Below are 23156 nucleotides of genomic sequence, written 5' to 3' on the forward strand. Positions count from 1 at the left end.
CTTTAGGAAAATCACTTTAATAGCTGAATGCAGAATGGATTGGAGTGAAGAGAGACTGGACGCAGGCAAGAACAGGCTATGCCATAAATCAAGGTGTGAGATGATCAGGGCCTGCACTAGACTAGTGGCAGTGTCAAAGGTGAGAAATTATTTTTGATATTGCATAGGTAAAATTAATAGCTTGGATATGAAGGATGAGGGAGTCAAGAATCCAGAATAACAAGTGCAAGCCTGTGGGACTGGGAGGACAAGGCGTTCCTCTAAAGTAACAGGAGCGATAGGGGGCAGAGAGTTTAGGGGAAAATATAGTTTGTTCTGTTTTGGACATAATAAGTTTAAGATATCTATTGGATATCCAGTTCACAATGTCTAAAAAGTGATTGGAAATGTCAGATTGGGGGGTCAGCAGAATATTTAGGACAGGATAGGGAAATGTGAAAATCAATGACAATTTTCAGATCATGTTTCTATGCATATGAAAAGGTGCTCCAAATCATTATTGATCAGAGAAATGCAAATTAAGACAACTCTGAGATACTACTACATACCTGTCAGGTTGGCTAAGATGACAGGAAAAAACAAGGACAAATGTTGGAGGGGATGTGGAAAAACTGGGACACTGATGCATTGTTGGTGGAGTTGTGAATGAATCCAATCATTCTGGAGAGCAATCTGGAATTATGCTCAAAAAGTTATCAAACTGTGCATACCCTTTGATCCAGCTGTGCTACTACTGGGCTTATATCCCAAAGAGATAATAAAGAAGGGAAAAGGACCAGTATGTACAAAAAATGTTTGTGGCAGTCCTTTTTATAGTGACTAGAAACTGGAAACTGAGTGGATGCCCATCAATTGGAGAATAGATGAAAAAATTATGGTACATGAATATTATGGAATATTATTGTTCTTTAAGAAATGACCAGCAGGAGAATTTCAGAAAGGCCTGGAGAGAGACTTACACGAACTGATGCTGAGTGAAATGAACAGAACCAGGAGATCATTATACATTTCAACAACAATACTATATGAGGATCAATTCTGATGGAAGTGGCTTTCTTCGGCAATGAGAGGATCCAATTCAGTTCCAAATGATCAGTGATGAAGAGAACCAGCTACACCCAGCAAAAGAATACTGGGAAATGAGTGTGGACTGCTTGCATTTTTGTTTTTCTTTCCAGGTCATTTTTACCTTTCTAAATCCTATTTTTCTTGTGCAACAAGAGAACTGTATAAATATGTACACATATATCGTATTTAAGATATACTTTAACATGTTTAACATGTATGAGACTACCTGTCATCTAGGGGAGGGGGTAAAGAGAAGGAAGGGAAAAGTTGGAACAGAAATGTTTGCAAGGGTCAATGTTGAAAAATTACCCATGTATATGTTATGTCAATAAAAAACTATAATAAAAAAAGAAAAAAAATGAATCAATAACATAGAGATGTTTATTAAAAACTTGGGAGCTGATTAGATGACCAAGTGAAATAGTGAAGAAGAGAGTGATTAACGATGTCAAAACTGTAGAGAAAAAAAAGAGCCTGAGGATAGAAAAATGTCATTGGATATGGCAACAAAACAATCATGAATAATTTTGAGGAAAGTAGTGGTGATGGAAGAAGGTCTGAAGTCAGATTGTTAGGCTTCAAGAAGATTGAGAAATGGAGATACATGTTATAGATAGTCTTTTTGAGGATCAATGGAATAGAATAAATAGACCAGTGTCAATCAAATATATACAAAAGATTAGTGTTTGATAAACATAAAGATAATATAAACTTAGAACGGATTTAACAAATTATACTTGGAATATTAGTTGGTAATCTGTCAGGAAAAGACCCATATTTTACATCATACACTCCTGCACAGAATTATAAAAATGATGAATTAAAATGAAATTGTGGGAGTTTTTTTTTTTTTCAATTCAACAAAAGCAATTATTAGGGAGAAGACAGATGTGCTTGATTACATGAGAACAAAACATTTCTGTACAACATATATATATATATATATATATATATATAATTAAAATAAGAAAAATAATAAGATTGTGAAAAACATTCATAGTAAATATGACATGTAAAAGCTTGACCTTTAAAAATATATAAAGAAGCTTATTAAAAAAAAAAAAAAGACTGGTTCTTCTCATTTTTACCACCTTGGAAGTACTGGGGTCTATGCCACTCTGATAGATAAGGAAACTTGGGAACTTTGACCTGCTCTGTTTATGACTCATGCTGGTTTGCTTCTCTTTAAGCAACCTAATGGCACCACTTCTCCCCACATTCACACTGTAGACTCGCTCTACAAATGTCAAACTTAGTGCAGATGCATAGCCCAATTCTGCAGCTCAGAATTCCCAAGCTCAATCTGGCAAGAAACTTGTTAAGGCATAATAATAATTCCCAGTCCATAATGAACAAAGGTCAAAGAATATGAATAATTTTTTTCAAAAGAAATACCAACTTAATAACTTTTTGAAAAAACTTTCAATATCAATAATAATCAGAGATAAAAATAAAACAATTTTGAACTATAATCTCATATTCACAAAATTGGTTAAAAAACAACCAAAAGCAAAAAACCTCATTGCTGGCATACTTACTGATTGTTAATGAAATTACAAACTTGAAGGATCTTTTTTCAATAGTCATCTGGCAAAACAAGCATTTATTAAGAACTTACTATTAGTCAGGTGCTATGGCAAATGTTAGGTTCTTCTTTCAAAGAGTTCACATTCTAATGGGGGAAACAAGATGCAAACAAGTATTTGCAGAAACATAAGATATTTACAAGGTAAATGGGAGGTAATGTTGGAGGACAAGCAAAAGCAGTTGCACCAATAGAGAATACAGAAAGAAAAGGGAGCACTCAAGATTGTGAGTGAATATCCAGCAAAGGACAATGAAAAGGAGAAGTCAGGTAGGTAGAAAAACTAATCTTTAAAACCTGGAGAAGAGAAAGTATGCAGGAGAAAAGGGCAATAATGGTGAACACTGCATAGAGATGAAGAGGGAGGATGACTGAGGAAAGGCCATGAGATTACTGATAACTTTGAAGATAACTATTTCACTTAATAAGATGATTCTCCCTGATGCAGTTTGGTTCATGGTTTTCCTTTCCACCTCAACTTGGACTCTTAATAGAGATCTTCAAGATTACATGTTGCTGTTTCCTCTTATACCCAGATTCCGGTTCCTAAATCTACTCAACTGTCATGGCCTGCTCCTCAACTCCCCATAAGGTCACATATGGCTATTCCCTTGATCTTGCCATCACCCACAGTTATTTCGCTTTCAAGTCCAAGGTCCAAAAATTCCAAAATTCCTTTATCTGAACACAATCTTTTCTTCTCTTCCTTTCCCCTACTTTTCTTCCTTATCATTACCTTCCATTTTTCCCTTATCCAACTCTGTTCTGGCCTGGGGATGTGTATTCCAATATAAAATTCTTATTGCCCAATTCCTAATAGCAGCATAGATTATATCTTAACATCTAAATTTTTAAAGTCCTTTTTTAAAAAAAAAAATTCAAGTTTCAAATATAAAGCCCTTTCCCTAATTCTACCTAAAGAAGCAAAAGTTATCTTCAATTTTTAAGCTTCAACACGGGTTTGGATTTCCTGATCAACCAAATCAAAGGCATAAACAATGATTATCTGCCAGCATGACAATGACTAGTTTAACCTAACCCTCTTTATGTCTGTAAAGTGGTTAAATATATGAATAAATTACAATTGAAAAGTACATTAAGTTTTATTTTATTATTATTTTTTTAACAGTATTTAATTATAAAGTCTATACATAAAAAATGAAGAATACTTTCTGAATGCTTATCAGAGAGCTTTGGTTGTACAGACTGTGGCTTAAAAACCATCTTACAAAAAACAAACATTTCCAAACAAGCCAGTCTGGTACACATTTGCCATGAAGATGTACACAGTGTAGGGGTAATACTTTTTTTGGATGCTATGATTAGATATGATTTTGAGTTTTGTTAACTTAGGAAGAAAGGATAAAAGTATCTCACTTCATTTAGGTATCTATTTAATAGTAACAATCATAAAATGACTCATTTTAAAAAAAATCATTAAAAAAATAGGAATTTTCCCTCCTATTCTCAAATTTTCCATTGGAAAAAAAAATTGAGTAATAAGTAATAAATTGGGGCCAATTTTATCAGGGAATTGGTAACCAAGGTGAGCCAGATACAATCTCCATCAACCATAAATTCTGCACTTCAGAATACCTGCTTCCATAGAGATCACATCTAATAGTTCGCATACAAAGCCAATTAGGTAATCAAGCAGTTTCTTCTGTATTTTCTTCATTCCAATTTCCTTTGTGAAGTCCTTTTTTTGATATAGTAGGACATTTCTGAAATCAGGAGCACACCAGTCTCATAAACCAGCTGATTATTAGCACCCTTCTTCCTATATATGTATACACACACACTCAATATTTACTTCCTTGTTAATTCAAGGTGTATGTAGAAAAGCATAAATAAGATTATTCCTGAGCACAGGCCTTCTGAAGAATGTCCAAGCTATATTTTGCCATACTCAGTGGCTAGACAATACAAGATCAATATCTATTACTTTCACAACTTCCACAGAAAGTATCTCATTTCCTTCATTAATAATAAACTTAAGAACGACCATATATTTATGATCTTTTGCCTGATAACTTTTTGAGAAATTTGGGGTATTTTTAAAATTAAAGTTGAAAAATGTTTTAAAAACAAAGTTAAATGGAGATTTGGAAATATAATGTAGGACCAGATTCTTTCAAAATCTAAGAACCCATCACAAAAAACAGATATATGTATTTCTAGAAGATTTTATAACAATCATATCCATGTCCTCTATTTGACTGCTATAACCTATTTCTCTTCAATATAAAAATATCTTCAGCCAGTATAATAAGATATTAATCTGTGGAAAGCCTCAATTAGTCCCTTCACACTGATGCTCCAGGAAACTGTTGTTGTTGTCTTTGTTCCAAAACTTGTTGATTTAGTAGTTGTTGCTGTGTCTGCAGAAACTGTACAACTTCTGGACTTCTTAATAGTGCCTTAGAAGAAGAAAAAAATAGTACAATGCACTTATTTACATACTCATTTTATAGTCATAATCTAGCATCATCCAGGTTTTATATTGAGAATTACAACATAAACCAAATCTACAAATAAATAAAATGTTTTATATTTAATATCTGATGCTAAACTCAAATTAGATACCTATGTTAACAAGGTCACCACTTGCATTAAATCAGAATCTATGAGAATACATTATGATATTTAAGGATAGAGTTCATTTAGAGGAGCAGGAAAAAAAAGAAAAGAAAACAAGTACTAAAAATTGAAGGAATAAGAGCTATTTCAATAGTTGGTTAAACAGTATGGTGTATTGAAAAGAAAACAAGTCTCAAACAAAGAACAAGATCCTGATTCCCATATACTTGTCTCTGTGATCTAGTAAAATAGACAAAACAACAAAAAAAATTAGTAAAATAGACAAAATAGATGAAAATCTCATTTTCATCAACTGTAAAATCGTTGTGACTGGAGCGGATTTGCTCTAATGTTTCATTCAATTCTAATATTAAATAATGCCATCATTCTACATGGTTCCATTATAACCCTAAAAAATACTCTGGTGCTAGATTTAATTCTTAGAAGTTCCTATCTTATTTTCAAACAGATCATAAAATGATTATGAACTTAATATTTATTGTAAACAATAAATTTTTATTAAGACCAATAATTTCCACTTTTTCTAAATATTTATTTCCTATTTTTTCCTCTGAGGCAATTGGGGTTAAGTGACTTGCCCAGGGTCACACAGCTAGGAAGTGTCTGAGGCCAAATTTGAACTCAGGTCCTCCTGACTTCAGGGCTGGTACTCTATCCACTGCACTCCCCAGCTGCCCCTCTTTTCTAAATTTCACCACAGGGTTTCTTACTATTACATTTCTAATAGTACATTCAAACAAATATTCATACCATTTCAACTGGAAAAAAGTTTTTTTTGAACCTTATGCCAAACAAATTCTAATGTACAACTTTCTATGCCATTAATTTATTAAATCTAATTTAATACTAATTTAAATGCTAACTTAATAAAATTGTCAATTGCTCAAATAGGATATTAATAATTTTTATTTGGGGAAATTGTAATTTAGATGAGATAATTTGCACACAAAATTTATTTTGTGATGTTCAAACAAACTTTGAATGTAGTAGTTTCTCTATGTAAAAAATAAATGTTTCTGAAAAGTCTACTGCTATTTAGGCTAGTCCTGACCTAATCAAAGATATATGATATCAATTAACAAACATTTAGTAAATTCCTACTGTGTGTGTCAGGCAACAGAGATCAAAATTCAAAAAAATAATCTCTTCTCTCAAAGACTTTACATTCTAACAAAGGCAAAAGTATACAAAGAAAATTTTAAGACAATAAATAAAAAGTAGTTATGTCAGAAAGGTAGTTTGGAATGGATGACAGCAATTGGGAGGATCAGGGTAATGTTCATAAAGACATTAGTTTCTGAATTTGTGCCTTGAAGTAAGGGAGAGATTCTATCAGGTATTGGTGAATAGGGCATGAATTCTAGTGTTAAGTGACAGCAAAAGCAAAGGCACAAACTAAGGAGAATGTCTTTTCCAGTTTGGCTAAATTGGGGAGAACAGGAGAGAAAATAATTTACAAAGGCTGGAAAGAGACTGGGGCCAAATTGTGAAGGACTTTAAAAAGTGAAATATAATAGTTGTTCCTATAGACAATGGTTAAACTGAGGAAATTAGCAAAGTGATATGGTCAAGACATGGACTTAAAAAAAATAATTTTGTTAACAATACTAGACGATGCACTGAAATGGGAAAAATGAGACAGGAAGACCAATGAGGAGGCTACTGAGTTATATAGAAGAGAGGTAATAAGGGCCTCAACTAACGTGTGAAAAGATAGGCTCTATTAGAGATGTAGAGGTGGAAATATCAAAATGTGACAATTGAATGGATATATAGGGAAAGGAAGAATGAAAAGCTGAGGCTAATACTGAAGTTACAAATCGGGCAGACTGGGAAAAAGGTAGTGCCTAGATCAAAAAAAAAAAAAAAAAAAAAGGAGAAAGAAAAAGAAAGTTTAGAAGAAGAGATATTGATATCTCCTGAAACTAGATAAAAATTTATAATGGAAGTACTCAATATTAGACCAACATAATTGAAACTAACACTAAAGTAGAATTAAACTTTCCAATTAAATTAAATCTTCCCAACATGATGGGTCTATGATGTGGTCCTTAAAGATATTCTTTTATCAAAGTTCCAGTATGTAAAAATAAAACAAATTTAACTGCCAGTAAGTTTATAAAGCTTCAGTTATCTCTCAAAGGTTAAAACAAAAAAAGAGAAAAAGTCATGTTTTAGACCTTCAATTTTACAAAAGAATTCATATTTACCAGCCGTTTTTGATTTAGCACTTGCTCTAAGAGAGTGGGTCTTGCAGGACGATCTCCAACAGAACCAGTTCTTTGTTTTCCAGTGGATGAGGAGCCATCTGTGCTTTCCTAGAGTAAATTATAAAATAAAATATTTTAAAAATTAATCTTTTTTGTTTATAGTCTGACCTATTTCCTAGCACCTGTAGTCAAATCTAAACATTACATGGTATCCCTAAACAATCTGACACCAATCTTATCAAAGTTTAACATCTAGACCTAGTCCAACCCTCTAATTTTGGACATGAAGACACTTTTCTTCTAGTACTGGAGATCTCACTGTCCCCATGTTAAAAATTACAGGGTTAGACTAGATCTGGACATTAAGCCTTACACATAATGTAAGGCATTACTCATAATTTTTCTTATTTTTCACTATTACTTTATCTTTGGTCATATCTTCCTCCTAATTGACTATATGCCTGCCTCTATGCTGCCAACCTGCATCCTATCCATCCTTCAAATCCTAAGGCCAAGTATTCCCTTTGTCATGATGCCTCTCATAAACATTCCAGTGATCTCCCTTTGTAACTAAACACCTCTCCCATGAAACTTAAATGGTTTTTATATTCATCTCTTCTCAACAATATGAACTTTTTGAAGATAAGATTCGTGTCTTCAAAGTCCTTGTGGCCTATTCAAAAAGCCAGTCTACATAAAAAATAAGTATCAATCAAGTACCTTCATATTATCCCCATAGATAAATGAGGTTCTAAAGATTTTCAATGACTTACTAAAGGTCACATAGGTACTACGTTATCTGAGACAGGTATTAAACTGAACTCTCCTGATTACAAGTAATAGATCTCTTCATTCTACTTGACTATTCCTCATTAGTAAAAATCTCCTAAATCAATTTGGAAGGGAGCTTAAAAATGAACTAGTATAACATGCAGAAATCTGAAACATTCTGGACTGGTTATCATTTATCTTCAAGTCTGTAAGAACCATTCACTTAACTGCTACAGGATCATCTCTGGGTTTCAACAACCTGACCTGTAAAGATCATCATTCCTGCATTTCCTACTTTATAGAATCCTTGCCAGGGAAGAGCTATAGAGATGTCATTAAGTCAATAAGCATTTATTAAATACAAACTATATGTCACTTGTTGTGCTAAGCACTGGGAATACAGAAAAGTAAGACTCCTTGCTGTTAAGGAGCTCACTGAGAATTATTCTTTCTACAGAGCAAAATCTGCTGCCTTTAAGAATTTAAGCCTTTCTGGTAAACTCAAATCAAACAATCCAAATACATTGAGATATGTTCTGAAATGTTTCTTTAAATAACACAAATTACTGACAGAAAGGAAGACAATTAGGCTTCTAACATGTCAATTGCACTTAATCTTCTACAGACCTTCAGCTCAACCCTTCAACAATTATTCTCATCATAATCTGTTCAAAATATTCTAGCTCATACTCCTCTTCCCAGGTGAAACATCTGTTTTTCCGTTGTCACACACTCTGATAATATATAACATTTACATAGTGCTTTAAGATTTGCAAAGAGCTTTAATAATAATTGCTCGCATTTATATAAGGCTTACTATGTATCAGACGCTAAACTAAACATTTTACAATAATTATCTTATTTGACAATAACCCTGGGAAGGAGGTGCCCATTTTACAGATGAGAAAACTGAAGCAGGAAGTGATTTGCTGAGCCATTTATCTAAAGTAACTCATAAGATTCAGAGAAACGGTTCTCACAGCTTTTAATTCTCTTAAGATTAAAACTCCGGTCTTTCTGATGGGTCCTGCACTCTATTCACTGTATCATTTTATCAAAACGAGATCCCGTAGGCACACCTTAAAATGCGTCATTATTTTAGTGGTGATGATCGTGTCCCATAAGTCTTGGTGCGATTCTCAGCTTTAATAAGTTTTAAATTGCAGGTTAGGCTTTTATAACTTTAATCTCCATTAAGCCTTTTGGGACACTCAATAATACTGATTAGCTAAACGCTTACTATGTGCCAAGCACTGTGAGAAGCGCTTTCATTTCATTTCATTTGACTCTCCTAACAAAGCTTCGGGGGAAGTACTATTACCACGCCCCCTTTGCAGGAGAAGAAACTGAGGCAGAAGGCGATTGCTAATCGACTTGCCCCAAGGTCACGACACCTAGCGCCTGAGGCCAGATTCGCACTCGGATTTCCCGACTCCAGGTGCAGCAAACACTCCATCCTCTGTCCCGCGGGTCGGTCGATAAGCATTTATCAAGGGCTTAACAAATACGCAGACGCTCTGAGCCTGCAAACTTTGGCATAAGCTTGTGCAGAAATCCATTCCCGCCCGGGCTGCGCTCCCGGCCAGCGCATCTCGGGCCCCGGCGCCGCGACACCTGCCCCAGTAGGCCCCGGGGACGCCCGGCTGGGCGGCGGTACCTCGAGCTTGACGCTGCCCGTGCCGCCGCCGGCGCCCACGGCGGCCCCAGTGCCGGCCAAGCTCAAGGCCTGATCGTTCTTCTTCTTCTTGTATTTGTCCTTGTACATCTTGTTGCGGTGCTTCTTGCACATCCACGGCTTGCGCTGCTTGGCCACCTGGCTCGTGGTCTCGCGGCAGCCCTCGTAGGTGCACGTCTTGCTCACGCAGCCCCCGCCGCCGCCGCCGCCTGCGATCCCGGCGGACGCCCGGCCGCCTTCGCCGCCGGACGGAATCTCCTCGTCTTCCAGTTCCTCGGGGCTGGCCGTGCTCTCGCCGCCCCCTGGCGGGTCTGAGGTGTCTAGGAGGTCCGCCTCGTCCTCGGCGGCCTCGTCCTCCGCATCTCCCGCCACTTCGTACAAGGGCACGGGGTTCTCGGCGGCGCTGCCGCCCCCCGGGACTGGGGTCACGGTCGGGGTCGGGGTTACCGAGGCCGCAGGAGCGGGGCTCGGCCGCAGGATGGCGCCCGCTGCCGCTCCCACCCCTGCCGCCTCCTCCCGGCTGCCGCAGGGCTGCATGACCAGTAGGGTGAGCTGCGGGGCTGGGGCAGCAGCGGCGAGGGGGGCGGCAGCGCCGCCGGTCCCCGCCGATTCTCTGCCCTGCTGGGCCTCCGTCCCGAGGGCTACCGTCGGAAGCGGACAACCCGGCCCTCTCCCTGCAACTGCCTGGACAGACCCAACGTCAGCACCCGCAGCGCCCGGCAGGGCCTGGAGTCGGGCACAGAGCAGCTTTTCTCCCTGCGCCTGCGCGGCCTTGGGAAGCGGGATGCGAGGGTCAGAGAGGCGGGCGTTTGAAAGTCTGGCGGGACAAAGCGGCGAGACTTTCCGAGGGACTGCGTGCAGAAGGAAGGCTTGAGCGACTGCGCATGTGCGGCAACAAGGCGTCTGACTTCTAGAGGCCACCGTGAACCAAGAAAGGGGGTTACCCGGATGTACTCTTACAATCTTATCCGGGGGATGCAGATTCGAGGCGTTTTCGTCATCCAGTCCTTGAACTTCGGCTTTACTTCGCTGCTGTGGTTTCTTCACCCTTGCCCGTACTCCGCTTCTCTCACCTCTTACCTTTCCTTTTTATTTCTCAAATGAAAATACTCCATCAAGTCCTCTCATTATTAGTAATTAAATTAGTAAGTAAATTACATTAGTAAAGTAAATCCTGCTTTCTCTGACTTTGAAAAAATTCTTTATTCCTGCCCCTCCCCCCCCCCCCCCCCCCCCCCCCCCCCCCCCGTCCCCCTCTCGTTATGTTTAAAGTGGGAAAGATGGCTCAGGACCTTTTTTTATTCTTGGCATGAGTGGAAGGAATTTCCTCACCTTGATGGTCTTTGTATCAATCCTTATCCCTATCGCTTCCTTATGCAATTTACTTCGATTAAATTAAACTGTAAATGACTCCAATGCTAGTTTTCACTTCTGCAACTTAAAAGCGTCTTCCTCTCCCAGCTGGGGTTAGCATTAGTGGTTTGGGACCATTTTGCTTCCTTTTTCTCCCTACTACTAATCAATCTATTAAACCATAAAAGTATGGCCCTCTTAATTTCCCCTATTTTCCCTCCCTAGAGGTTAGTTCTTGACATCCTTAGATCCCTAACAGGATAAATTTCAGGGATTACCAGAATTTGGGGGGAAATAGTTATTTTTACTAATCTTTAATTGAAACGTGGCATTTCCTTCAATAAAAAAAAAAATGATTCAAAAATATTTTAAAACTTCTTATGAGAAGGGTCGTTAGCTTTCACCAGACTACCAAAAGGGTCCATAACATAAAAATTCCTTGGAATCCCTACCTACAAAAAGGCTGAACCAAAATTTTAATATAGTATATTGATTACAATTAAACAAAATAAGTTAATCTCTTTTCAAAACTGACCACATCTCTCTGTCTACTTTCCCCTTTAACAACTTCTAGACCTTTCATATAATGAATTCTTGGCATAGTGGAGAGAGAGCTGGCCTTGGAGATGTATTCAAGTCCCATCTCTGACAAATTAACTATGTAAGATTTTTAACTTCTAAAGATCCTAGTAACTCTGTTAAACTTATGTGAAAGAAGGTTCCTTGCTTACATTTTCCTAAACAAATGAAATTGTGGGTCTTGTCTCCTAAAACAACAATAAAAACTTAGCTATTGGACTCTCTCCTAATTCCAAGAGATGATAGAGCACACAGAACATGGTCTAAAACAGATTACCAACTCTAGAAAAAGAATTCCAGAGGATGAAAAATCAATACCACCAATCTTTTGCCGAAGAATACAACTACTGCATGTTTTTCTCTTCATTTGTTGTACTGCTCCCAGGATGTTCACTTTTTTTCATTTATCTCTGCATCCCCAAAGATGGGAATGTGATGGTATGGTATTTTGTATGCCAAGTCACAACACAGATTCAATAAATAGCGGGTTCACCCACTGTACCCTATTGTATTCTAATCATTCAGTGTCTTGTGCAAAAATGTCCCTAATTTTGTCATTTGGAATTCATTTCTTCAACAAATATTTCTAGAGTATATACAATCAATCATTTCTATTGTGAAAGGAAACCAAAATTTGGATAATAATATGTAGTAGATAATTTTTAAATCATTTATATTTGATTTAGGAATGAATTTTTTATTGAAGCTTTTTATTTTCAAAACATATGCAAGGATTTTTGTTTTCCTTTGCAGGTTTTTTTCTTTCTTTCTACATCTGATTTTTCTTATGCAGCAAGATAACTGTATAAATATGTATACATATATTGGATTTAACATATATTTTAACACATTTAACACGTATTGGACTACCTGCCATCTAGAGGAAGGGATGAGGGGAAAGGAGGGGAAAATTTGGAACAGAAGGTTTTGCAAGGGTCAGTGTGGTCTACAATTTTTTTTCTCTGTTTTTGTCCTATCTAGTTTAGGTATCTATAATCATATCTCTGTCATAAAAGGAATTTGGTAGGATTCCTTTTCCTATTTTTTCAAATAGCTTATATAGTATTGGAATTACTTGTTCTTTAAATATTTGGTAGAACATTTAGTGTAAATCCATCTGGACCTGGAGATTTTTTTCTTAGGGAGTTGATTAATAGGTAGTTCTATTTCTTTTTCTAGAATGGTTTTCTAAAAACTATTTTTAAAAATAAACTAAAAAACTATCTAAAAACTATTTTAAAAACTATATTAAAAGTTTTCTAAAAACTATTTAAATGATTTATTTCCTCTTCTGTTAACCTGAGCAATCTATATTTTTGTAGATATTCTTACATTTCACTTAGATTATCAAATTTGTTGACATATAGTTGGGCAAAATAACTCCTAATTATTGCTCTTTAAATTCATTTTCATGGGTGGAAAGTTCTCCCTTTTCATTTTTGAGACTAACAGTTTGATTTTCTTCTTTTTCTAATCAAATTAATTAAAAGATTATCTATTTTGTGGGGGTTTTTCATAAAACTAACTCAGTTTTATTTATTAATTCAATACTTTTCTTGTTTTCAATTTTATTATTCTACCCTTTTATTTTCAGAAATTTCAAATTTGGTATTCAATTGAGGGTTTTTAATTTGTTCTTTTTACTAGCTTTTTTAGTTGTAAGCCCAATTCATTGATCTTCTCTTTCTCTATTTTATGCAAGTAAGCATCTAGAGATATAAAATTTCCCCTTAATAACTGCTTTGGCTGTATCCCACAATTTTTAGTATGTTGTCTCATTATTGTTATTCTCTTGGATAAATTTATTGATTGTATCTATGACTTGTTGTTTCACCCATTCATTCATTAAGATTAGATTATTTAGTTTCCAATTAATTTTGGCCTACTTTCCCCTGCCCTTTTATTGAATGTGTTTTTTATTGCATCATGATCTGAAAAACATGTATTTACTATTTCTACCTTTCTACAAATTTAAATTTGATTTTGAGGTTTTTATGCCCTAATACATGGTCAATTTATTGACTGACAAGAACTGCCAAGAAAAAAGTATACTCGACCCGGGCCAGATGCAGCAGCTGAAGACATTTATCCCCCTCACCCAGGGCTATGAAGTTTCTTTATTTAAAGGCCCACAAAGCAAAGTTTTTGTTTTTACTATAGTACAGTCTTTCAACAGTATGAGGGACAGTGAACTGATCCCTTATTTAAAAAGTTTGAGGACCCCTGGTACACACCTTTCTGTCTCCATTCAATTTTCTTTAAAGATCTTATCATATATAACTTTTCTAAAATTCTATACCTCCTTAACTTCTTTCTTATGTATTTTGTGGTTCAATTTAACTAGTTCTAAGAGAGCAAGGTTGAGATTCCCCATTAGGATAGTTTTCTTCTTGCAGTTCTCTTAACTTCTCCTCTAGGAATTTGGAGGCTGTACCACTTGGTGCATATATTAATATTGCTTCATCATCTATGGTACCCTTTAGCAAGATATAGTTCCTTTCCTTATCTCGTTTAATTAGATCTATTTTTGCTTTTACTTGATCTGAGATCAGGATTGCTACTCCTGCCTTTTTTTTTTTTTTAACTTAATCTGAAGCATAAGAGATTCTGCTCCAGCCTTTTATGTTTACTCTGTATGTATCATTCTGCTTTAAATATGTTTCTTGTAAACAACATATTGTAGGATTCTGGCTTTTAATCCAGTCTGCAATCTTCTTCCATTTTATGGGAAAATTCATCCCATTCACATTCATAGTTAAAAGAACTAATTCTGTATTTCCTGCCATCTTATTTACCTCAAGTTATGCTTTTCTCTTTCCTTTCCTCCTTCCTTCCTCCCCAGTATTTTGCTTCTGACCACTACCTCCTTCAAACAGCCCTCCCCTTTTAGAGCCCCTCATCCTTTCTTACACCTTTCACATACTATTTCTGTTTTCCCTTCTATTAGCCTTCCTCTTTCTTTTCCCCTTTCTCCTCCCACTTCCCTATAATATGAGACAAATTTCTCTGGGAACCAAACATGTCTTATAGTCTCTTTGAGCCAAATCTGATGAGAATAAGATTCACAACAAGCTCATCCCCCTCCCTGTTTTCCCTCAAGTAATCAAATGCCTTGTATTTTCCCTCATTTTACTTCCATTTTTCTCTTTTTCTAGTACAATCCCCTTTCTATCTCTAGTTACTTTTTCATATTATCATAATAAAATCAAATTATACCAACACTCTCTAAGTGTATCCACAAAGTTCTCAACAGTTCTTTCCTTTTTACTTTTTTATGCTTCTCTTGAGTTCTGTATTTGAAGATCTTTTTTTTTTTTTTTTTTTTTTTTGGTTCTGATCTTTTCATCAGAAATAAATGAAATTCACTTGTGTCATTGAATGTCCATCTTATTCCCTGAAAGATAATGCTCAATTTAGCTGGATAGTTGATTTTTGGCTGCAATCCAATTTCCTTTGCCTTTCAGAATATCAAATTCCAGGCCCTTCAATCCTTTAAGGTGGATGCTGCGAGGTCCTGTTTAATCCTGATTGGGGCTCCTTGATATTTGAATTGTTTCTTTCTGGTTGCTTGTAATATTTTTTTCCTTGATCCAATAATTCAGAAATTTTGCTACTATATTCATTGAAGTTTTCATTTTGAGATCTATTTCAGGAGGTGATCTGTGAATTCTTTCAATGGCTACTTTACTTTCTGGTTCTAGGACAATAAGATAGTTTTCCTTGATGGTTTCCTAAAGATGATGTCTAGGCTCTTTTTTCATCATGGTTTTCAGGAAGTCCAATAATCCTAAGATCATCTCTCCTAGATCTATTTTATAAGTCAGTTGTTTTCCAGTAAGGTATTTCACATTTTCTTCTATTTTTTTCCATTTTGGTGGGGTTTGTTTGATTGATTCATGATGTCTTATTGAGTCATTAATTTCCATTTGTTCAATTCTAATTTTTAGTGTATTATTTTCTTCAGTTATCTTTTTTATCTCCTTTTGTATTTGGCCAAGTGAATTTTTAAATGAGTTGTTTTGCTCATTGCATTTTTTCTTTTTGCATTTCACAAATTCTGTTTTTCAATGAATTGGTTTCTTTTTCATATCTATTTTTGTAAGGAGTTATATGCTTTCCCCATTTCATCATATCTATTTTAAGGCATTTTCTTCAGATAATTTTTATTTTTCCTTTCCCCATTTATCTTCTGTCTTTTAAGATCCTTCTTGAAGTCTTCCAAGAGAGCCTTGTGAAATGGAGACCAGCTGATATTTCCCATTGGGACTTCATCTGGAGTTGATTTGCCTTTAGGAACCTCAAGGTTTGAAGTCTGTTCTTTTCTCCCTACATAAAAGTTGTCTATGGTCAAGAGTTCTTTTTGCTTTTTTTGCTCATTTTTAAAGGGTTAAGGTCTGCTCTTTTGGCAAAGAGGTGACAGCTGCTTTAGTTTTCCCTGGGGAAGTTCTGCTGACTGACTTCTGGTGCTGGGTAATTATGGCCAGATTCTGCATTCTCCCAGGGCTCAATGTTTTACAATTTGTCTTTTGTATTTGCTTTTAGGTGTTTTACAGCAAATCTGCTAAACCATCTACTTGCAACCAGGACAGAGTAGTCTAAGAGCCTCACATGGATGCTGAGACACTCTGGCTCTCTGCCCCAGCTCCTTGCCCTGGGCTCTTTTTGGGGCTCCGTATCCTCTCCTTCTACCTGACTGAAACAGATCTGTTCTGAAGTTCTTTCAAAGTATATTCTTTGAGAAATGTGTTGTACTCTAAATATTTGTGGGTTCTTTGACTCCAAAACCAGTTCAGAGGCTTACTCTGTTGTTGGTTTGAGAGAAAGTCAGAGGAGGTCACAGGAAGCCATGTCTTGCTGTCTGCCTTGGCCTAGGAATGAATTTCTAAAATGTTTCATAAAATCTAAGAATTGGAAGGCACCTTAGAGGCAATCTATACTAACCCATATTTATATAGTATTTCTTTGAACGAAAGTGGCACATTGAAATAAAAACTATCCTTAGAATCTAAAGATCTGGGTTCAAATTCTACCTTTGGTGCTTAGCATTAAATTAAATATATGAAGCATTTATTAAGCTTTACTACATTCCAGGTACTGTGCTAAGTGCTAGCTCTAAATTTATGTTTCTATGATCACCAAAATTGCTAGTTAAAAGTTTCCAATGAAGGAAAACTCAGTACATCTGAAGGAAACATATCACTTTTGGACAGTTCTAACAGTTAGGAATGTTTTCCTTACATCAAGCCGGAAACTGTTCCTCTATATTTTCTATCTATTTTTCCTAGTACTTTTTCTTTGAGGCCAAGCAGTGCAAATTTAAACTCTCTTTGACTCGATAGTCCTTAAAATACTTAAAGGGATCATGAACACCTTAAATTTTCTCTTCTCTAATTTTGAATATGAGTTTATGTGCTTGAATGATAAGTATGATGCATTAAACAAAAGTACAAAATCATAATATGACTAAACTCTGGAGGTTCTGGAAAGCTTTTTGTTTTGTCTTCATAATTTCTCTTTTTAAGTCCTGTAGCTTCATTACCTTAAGTTCATTTAGCTAAATATTTATAAAGTATCTAAATGACTTGCCCAAGGTCATACAGCTAGGAAGTGTGAAGTATCTGAGGTCAGTTTTGAACTCAGGTCTTCCTGACTTCAGGGCTGGTGTTTTATCCATTACACCACCTAGCTGTCCCATATAATGATTTTTTTTCTACTTAGTTCTGGATCCAATTTATTTTCCCTGGTCAAGGTTTTCTATATCTGTCCATTTATCTATCTATTCATTTATGTATATATGTACATTTATATGTGTATTACATATTACATATGTGTATGTGTATATATATATATATATATATATAGACTAACTGAATGATTATCATAGTATGATATATCTTTAAATTTAAATAACAATATAATCATTTACATGGAGTTTAAGGTTTGTAAATAACTTTCCTTAAAATAACTCTATGAAGTAGAGAATAAAATATGTTGTCTGTATTTTACAAATGTGATAGAAACTCTGAAAGTTATTGCAGATTTTCTAAAATCACACAAATACAAATTTTCTAAAATCAAACAAGATTTAAGCACATGTTTTCTGAATACAGTCTAGTGCTTTATCCACTATGCCATATAACTTCTTGATTTAAGTAATATGTATTTGTCTTTCAATCTCTTTTTGAAGGGTGAATAGTTAAGCTAGTCTTTTTTTTTTTTTTTTTTTTTTGTATTGCTATGGATTTTGCTATATAATACCTTAGTATTCAATGAAATCCTTTTCAAATAGAAGCTATATATAGAGTCACCAACTTACAGTTAGTGAGGTCCTCTAGAAGCTCTTCTTTGTGCATAATACCGAGCTGGTCACATTAAGCTTCTATACTTTGCATCCTGGAAAAGATAAATAACTACTCAAAAGAATTTGACCTGGCTTCCCACAAATTAAATTTAAAACTTCCTTAAAGTTCCTAATCTTAACTTGTTGCAACAAAGTCTGTCTTTTAACCAATATTCAACCAATTTTGTCATACCATTGCAAGTCATGGAATGCTACAGTTTCTGAAAAATTAGATGATTGTTAAAGTTTAAGTAATGGAAAGGTACATGATAGTATGATCAGACTATACCATGTGATCATTTAAGAGCTTTGAATAAAAAGTTAAGTCAAAGATGCCATCAAATGAAAATCTGAGTAAAAAACAAGGTGATAGCCACATGGCAAGACTGAGCAATAACTAGAAGTCTATTTGTAGCAGTATTAGGAGGAAATAAGGAAACCCTTCCCCAGTTTTAGGTGGACTTTTGACTTTAAATTGAGGTTCATGACAAAAAGACCACTAATAGTCTCTTATACCTATATATAAGAAAATTATGGAACAATATGATCTCTAAAGAATCCAAATGATTAATAAAAGAGAGTTCAATGGGAAAATGCATGGGGGTATATAAAGTGGTTCTTGCATATCACCAACAATGGTTTTCATATATGAAATTGTGATAGAGGATTCTGAGAAGACAGTGGCAGAGGTCAGAAAATTCTAGGCTCTCCAAATTTCCTTCATAAACAAGATAGAACAACACCTTAAAGTGAATGTAGAATGATATAAATAAATCAGAGTAGAGGTAAGTCAATTGCCCTCCTCAGACAATTTGAGAGGATCTCAGGGAAGACCCCATTTCCAGGGTTAGAGATTTTACTTGAGTGAAGTGCAAACACCTACAGGCAGACTTCACTGAATCAACTAATAAACTCTATGGGCAGTTGCATTGACCCACAGCCTTAGCCTCAGAACCTTTCACCTGGGAGTTGGAAGGCTTAGAAAGGGAAGACTGAAGAGCTGTCTTCTGTCTCCAGCTGTGGCAGACTAGGCTATGGTTGTGGGAGAAAAGGAATGAGTAGATGCCTGGTGAATGCAGTAATAGAGGGGTAGGAACCTTGTTGGCTGTGGGTGCTTGCAGGAGAGTGGAGTCCTTGGTTTTAGTTCCCCGGCAAAGGGGAGAGTTAAAATCTGTAGCTGTCAGAGAGAGAACGTTATGGAAAAGTATGCCTGGGGACCCTAGCCATGGCTTAGGGGTGGAGAATAGTGTTCAAGATTGGACTCTAGAACAGAGCTCAGAAAATAACAGTAAGAAGGACCTGAAGCCTGGTGCACCAGTCCCTATTTCTCAGCACTAGAACGTGATTATAATAGTGGGCTGATAAAAATAAAATAATATAAAATAAAAATGAAGTAAAAGAGAAAGAACCTAATTGTAAATAGCTACTATGGTGATAGAGAGGAGATAAGTTCATATTCAGAGGAAGATAGTAAAGTTAAAAAAAGTCACTCTTTTATTCAAAGAGAAACATTAAATGGTTACAAGACCAAAAAGGGTTCTTATAAGATTCTTAAAAGTTCTTAAGTTCTTAAAAGGACTTAAAAGCAAATAAGAGATTAAGGAAAAATTAGAGGGAGAGGAGAGCAATCCAGGAAAATCAAGAAAATTATGAAAAGAAAGTCGATCAATTGAAAAAAGAGATGCAAGTATTTAAGGAAGAAAATAACTCCTTGAAAACTAGAATTGGGTAAGGGAAGTTAATGATATTAGATGTTATAAGATACTAAGAAATAATAAAACATAATAAATGAAAAAATAAAACAAAAATAATAAAAAATAAAAAAATAGAAGAGATGTGAAACATCTGATCTAGAGAACAGATCTAGGAAAGACAATATAAGAATTGTTGGACTACTTGAAAGTTATAATAAAAAAGAATCTTGATAAAATATCATAAAAAAAACTATTAAGGAAAATTGTCTTGAAGTTTTAGAACAAGAAGGTAATGTAAAAATAGAAAAAAATAATCCAGTGATTATCACCTAAAAGAGATCTCATTACGGAAACTTACAGGAATATCATAGCCAAGTTTCAAAGCTCCCAAGTAAAGGAGAAAGATTTATAAGCAACAAGAAGAAAACAAATTAGATACTACAGAGCTACAGTCAGGATGACATAAGACCTCACAGCTTCTACATCAAAAGATGTGGTCTTAGAACACTATATTTCAATGATTAAAAAAACTGGGATGACAAAAAATAACTTAGCAAGAAAAGTTAACAATGACCCTGAAGAATAACCAAAAGACATTTAACAAACTGAAAGTCTTTCAGTTTTCTGGTCAAAAAGACCAGAACTTAATGGAGAATTCAACATATAAGATCCAGGAGAAACATTAACATCAATTATAAGGGACTCAAAAAGGTCAAACATTTTACTTCTAATATGTACAAATCCTTATGATTATCATCATAGTTGGTTTTGAAAAATCATTTTGAAAAAAATCATTTTTGAAAAAAAAAGTTTTGAGCTGAGCTGCATGTGGTGAGGTGATTCTAAAAAAATAAAACTGGATAGACATAGGTAAAAAGGAAGAAGTATTTCATACACATAAGTGAAAGGAAGAAGCAGGTGGGGGGTGAAGGACTGGTAGTGCTGGAATCTTGATCATAAGAAATGAGTTTAAAAGGAAATAATATCTACATCTAAAAGGGTATTTAAATTCTAAATCTATAGAAATAAGAGGGCAAAGGGTGGGGCAAAGAGACTTTTAGAAGGGTGAATAGATTAAGAACTAGGGGAGTGTGAGAGAAGATAAAGGAGGACATGGTAAGTAAGGAAAGGGAGGGCAAGATTTAGATTAGAAATAATACCTGTGTGTCTTATTTTTGTGGTTTTTTAAAATAAACATGTTTATAATCCATTTTATTTGTTTTCATTTTATGCATAAATTCATCCCATTCATTTTCAAAATTACAATTATGGAGCAGAGCCAAGATGGTGGAGAGCCTGAGCTCTTCCTGGCTTCTCTCAGAATCAACACTAGATCAAGCCTCTGAATGGATTTGGGAGTGACAGAACCCACAAATATTAGAATGTAATAGATTTCTAGTAGAAGATATCTTGGATGGATTTTAGGAAAGGCCTGTATCAATTGAGCAGGGAGGTGACATGGCCCAGAGTTGGTGTGATGCAGGAAGGTCCAAGGTAGAGAGGCCCTGCACAGGGAGTCTAGTGGGAGGCTCTTAGTCAAAATATAGAAGCAATGGCTATTCTGTCCTATAAAGCCAGTGAATAAGCAGACTGGCTGTGACACCTCCAATGCAACTACAGAAAATAAATAGTGTAATAAAGAGCTGTGGAAAAATAGACCAAAATTAGTTGGAAACTAAATAATCTAACCCTAAAGAATGAGTGGGTGAAACAAAATTACAACTACTAGTTGAATATTTCCTTCCATATTATTCCCATAGAATTAAAATAAAAGACTGGAATAGAATTTATTATGCTTCAGTTGGTGAAAAAAAGACAGATAATAGCAATCATGACCTTAAACAAAGTTAAAGCTAAAATAGATTTAAATAAAAAAAAAAAAGATAAACAGTATGTGTCTCCAATATTATTAAATAATGTTTTAGACCATTGTAGACAATACAAGATACCTGCCAAAACAGACCCAGGAACTACATGAACATAATAAAACATTCTTTATACAAATAAAGTTATTTAAATAATTGGAGTATTATTGTTCATTGATTGTAGACAAAGCCAATTTAATAAAAATGAAAATTTTGCCTAAGTAATCTATATTCAGTGCTATACTGATTAAATTACTAAAAATTTTGTTTTACTGAGTTAGAAAAATAATAATGTTCAAGAACAGCATTCTTTTGGTTTTGCTCTGCATTATTTCATGCAAGTCTATCTATATCTTTTTAACATGACATAACTCATGTCTTATAGCATTGTAGTATTCTCTCTCAATAATGTACCAAAATTTGTTCAGGTATTTCCCAATTCACAGGCATCCCTAAAATTTCTAGTTCTTTGCTACACAAAGAGAGAGACTATGAATATTTTAGAACATATAGATTCTTTTTCTTTTCCCCTATTTATTCTTGAAAAAAACTTACTAGTGTTATTTCTGGATCAAAGAATATAGTTTCAATAACTCTTTAGGTATAATTACTGATTGCTCTCCAAAATGGTTGTATTAGTTCACAATTCCACTAAGAGTTAATTAGTGCCCCGATTTTTCTATACCTCTTCCAACATTTGTTGCTTTCCCTTCAATCATTTTAGCCAGTCAGATAGGCATAAAATGATATCTCAAGGTTGTTTTAATTGGCATTTCTCAAATTAAAATTTATTTAGAATATTTTTTCATATGACTATAAATTATTTTAATTTCTTTACTGGAAAGCTGCCACCATTTATCAATTGGGGAATAATTCAAATTCTTGGAGATTTGACAAACTTCTTTATATATTTGAGATATGAGACATTTATCTGAGAAACTGTGTATAAAATCATCTTCCCCACTCAATTTTTTGCTTCCTTCTGATCTTGGCTATATATTTGCTTTTTGAAATCTAGAAATCAGGAATAGAGCCAGAAGAGGAATGAGGAAGGGGAAGAATCAAGGTTAACTCCAAGGTTGTGCACATGAATGACTGAAATGATAGTGTTGTCTTCAACAAATTACAGAAGTAAGAGAAAAAGTAACTAGTTTAGAACAGGGATAACATAATCAGTTTTAGATTGTCCATCTATGACTGGAAATGGTGTTGGGTTAGCCATATAGCAAGGGATAATATTTAAACAGGCTCGTATTGCTCTGGTATCCATGAAATATTAAAAGACATAGAGGAAGGTTCTTAGGCTCCTAGTACATTAATAGAAGATTTCTGAAAAGATGATGGACAAGAACTGTATAGTTGAATAAAATAAGACAAGTAGGTTGTGATCTCTACTAGTGAAGAAAGTACCCAAA

General features: G+C 35.1%; 1 protein-coding gene across 1 annotated transcript in view; it reads right to left on the minus strand.

Moving 5' to 3' along the window:
- Positions 1-2500: 2500 nt before the first annotated feature.
- The window catches only part of RFXAP (regulatory factor X associated protein), a 57973-nt gene continuing 37317 nt past the window's right edge, over positions 2501-23156 (minus strand). Inside the window, exons 2-4 of the mRNA XM_031961464.1 lie at positions 9893-10995; positions 7465-7572; positions 2501-5073 (exon numbers count right to left, since the gene is read on the minus strand). Coding sequence (XP_031817324.1) covers positions 4960-5073; positions 7465-7572; positions 9893-10995 — 1325 coding nt within the window. The 3' untranslated portion in view covers positions 2501-4959. The remainder of the gene's footprint in view (positions 5074-7464; positions 7573-9892; positions 10996-23156) is intronic.

This window comes from Sarcophilus harrisii, chromosome 3 (genome assembly GCF_902635505.1).
Source record: "Sarcophilus harrisii chromosome 3, mSarHar1.11, whole genome shotgun sequence".
NCBI classification, from domain to species: domain Eukaryota; kingdom Metazoa; phylum Chordata; class Mammalia; order Dasyuromorphia; family Dasyuridae; genus Sarcophilus; species Sarcophilus harrisii.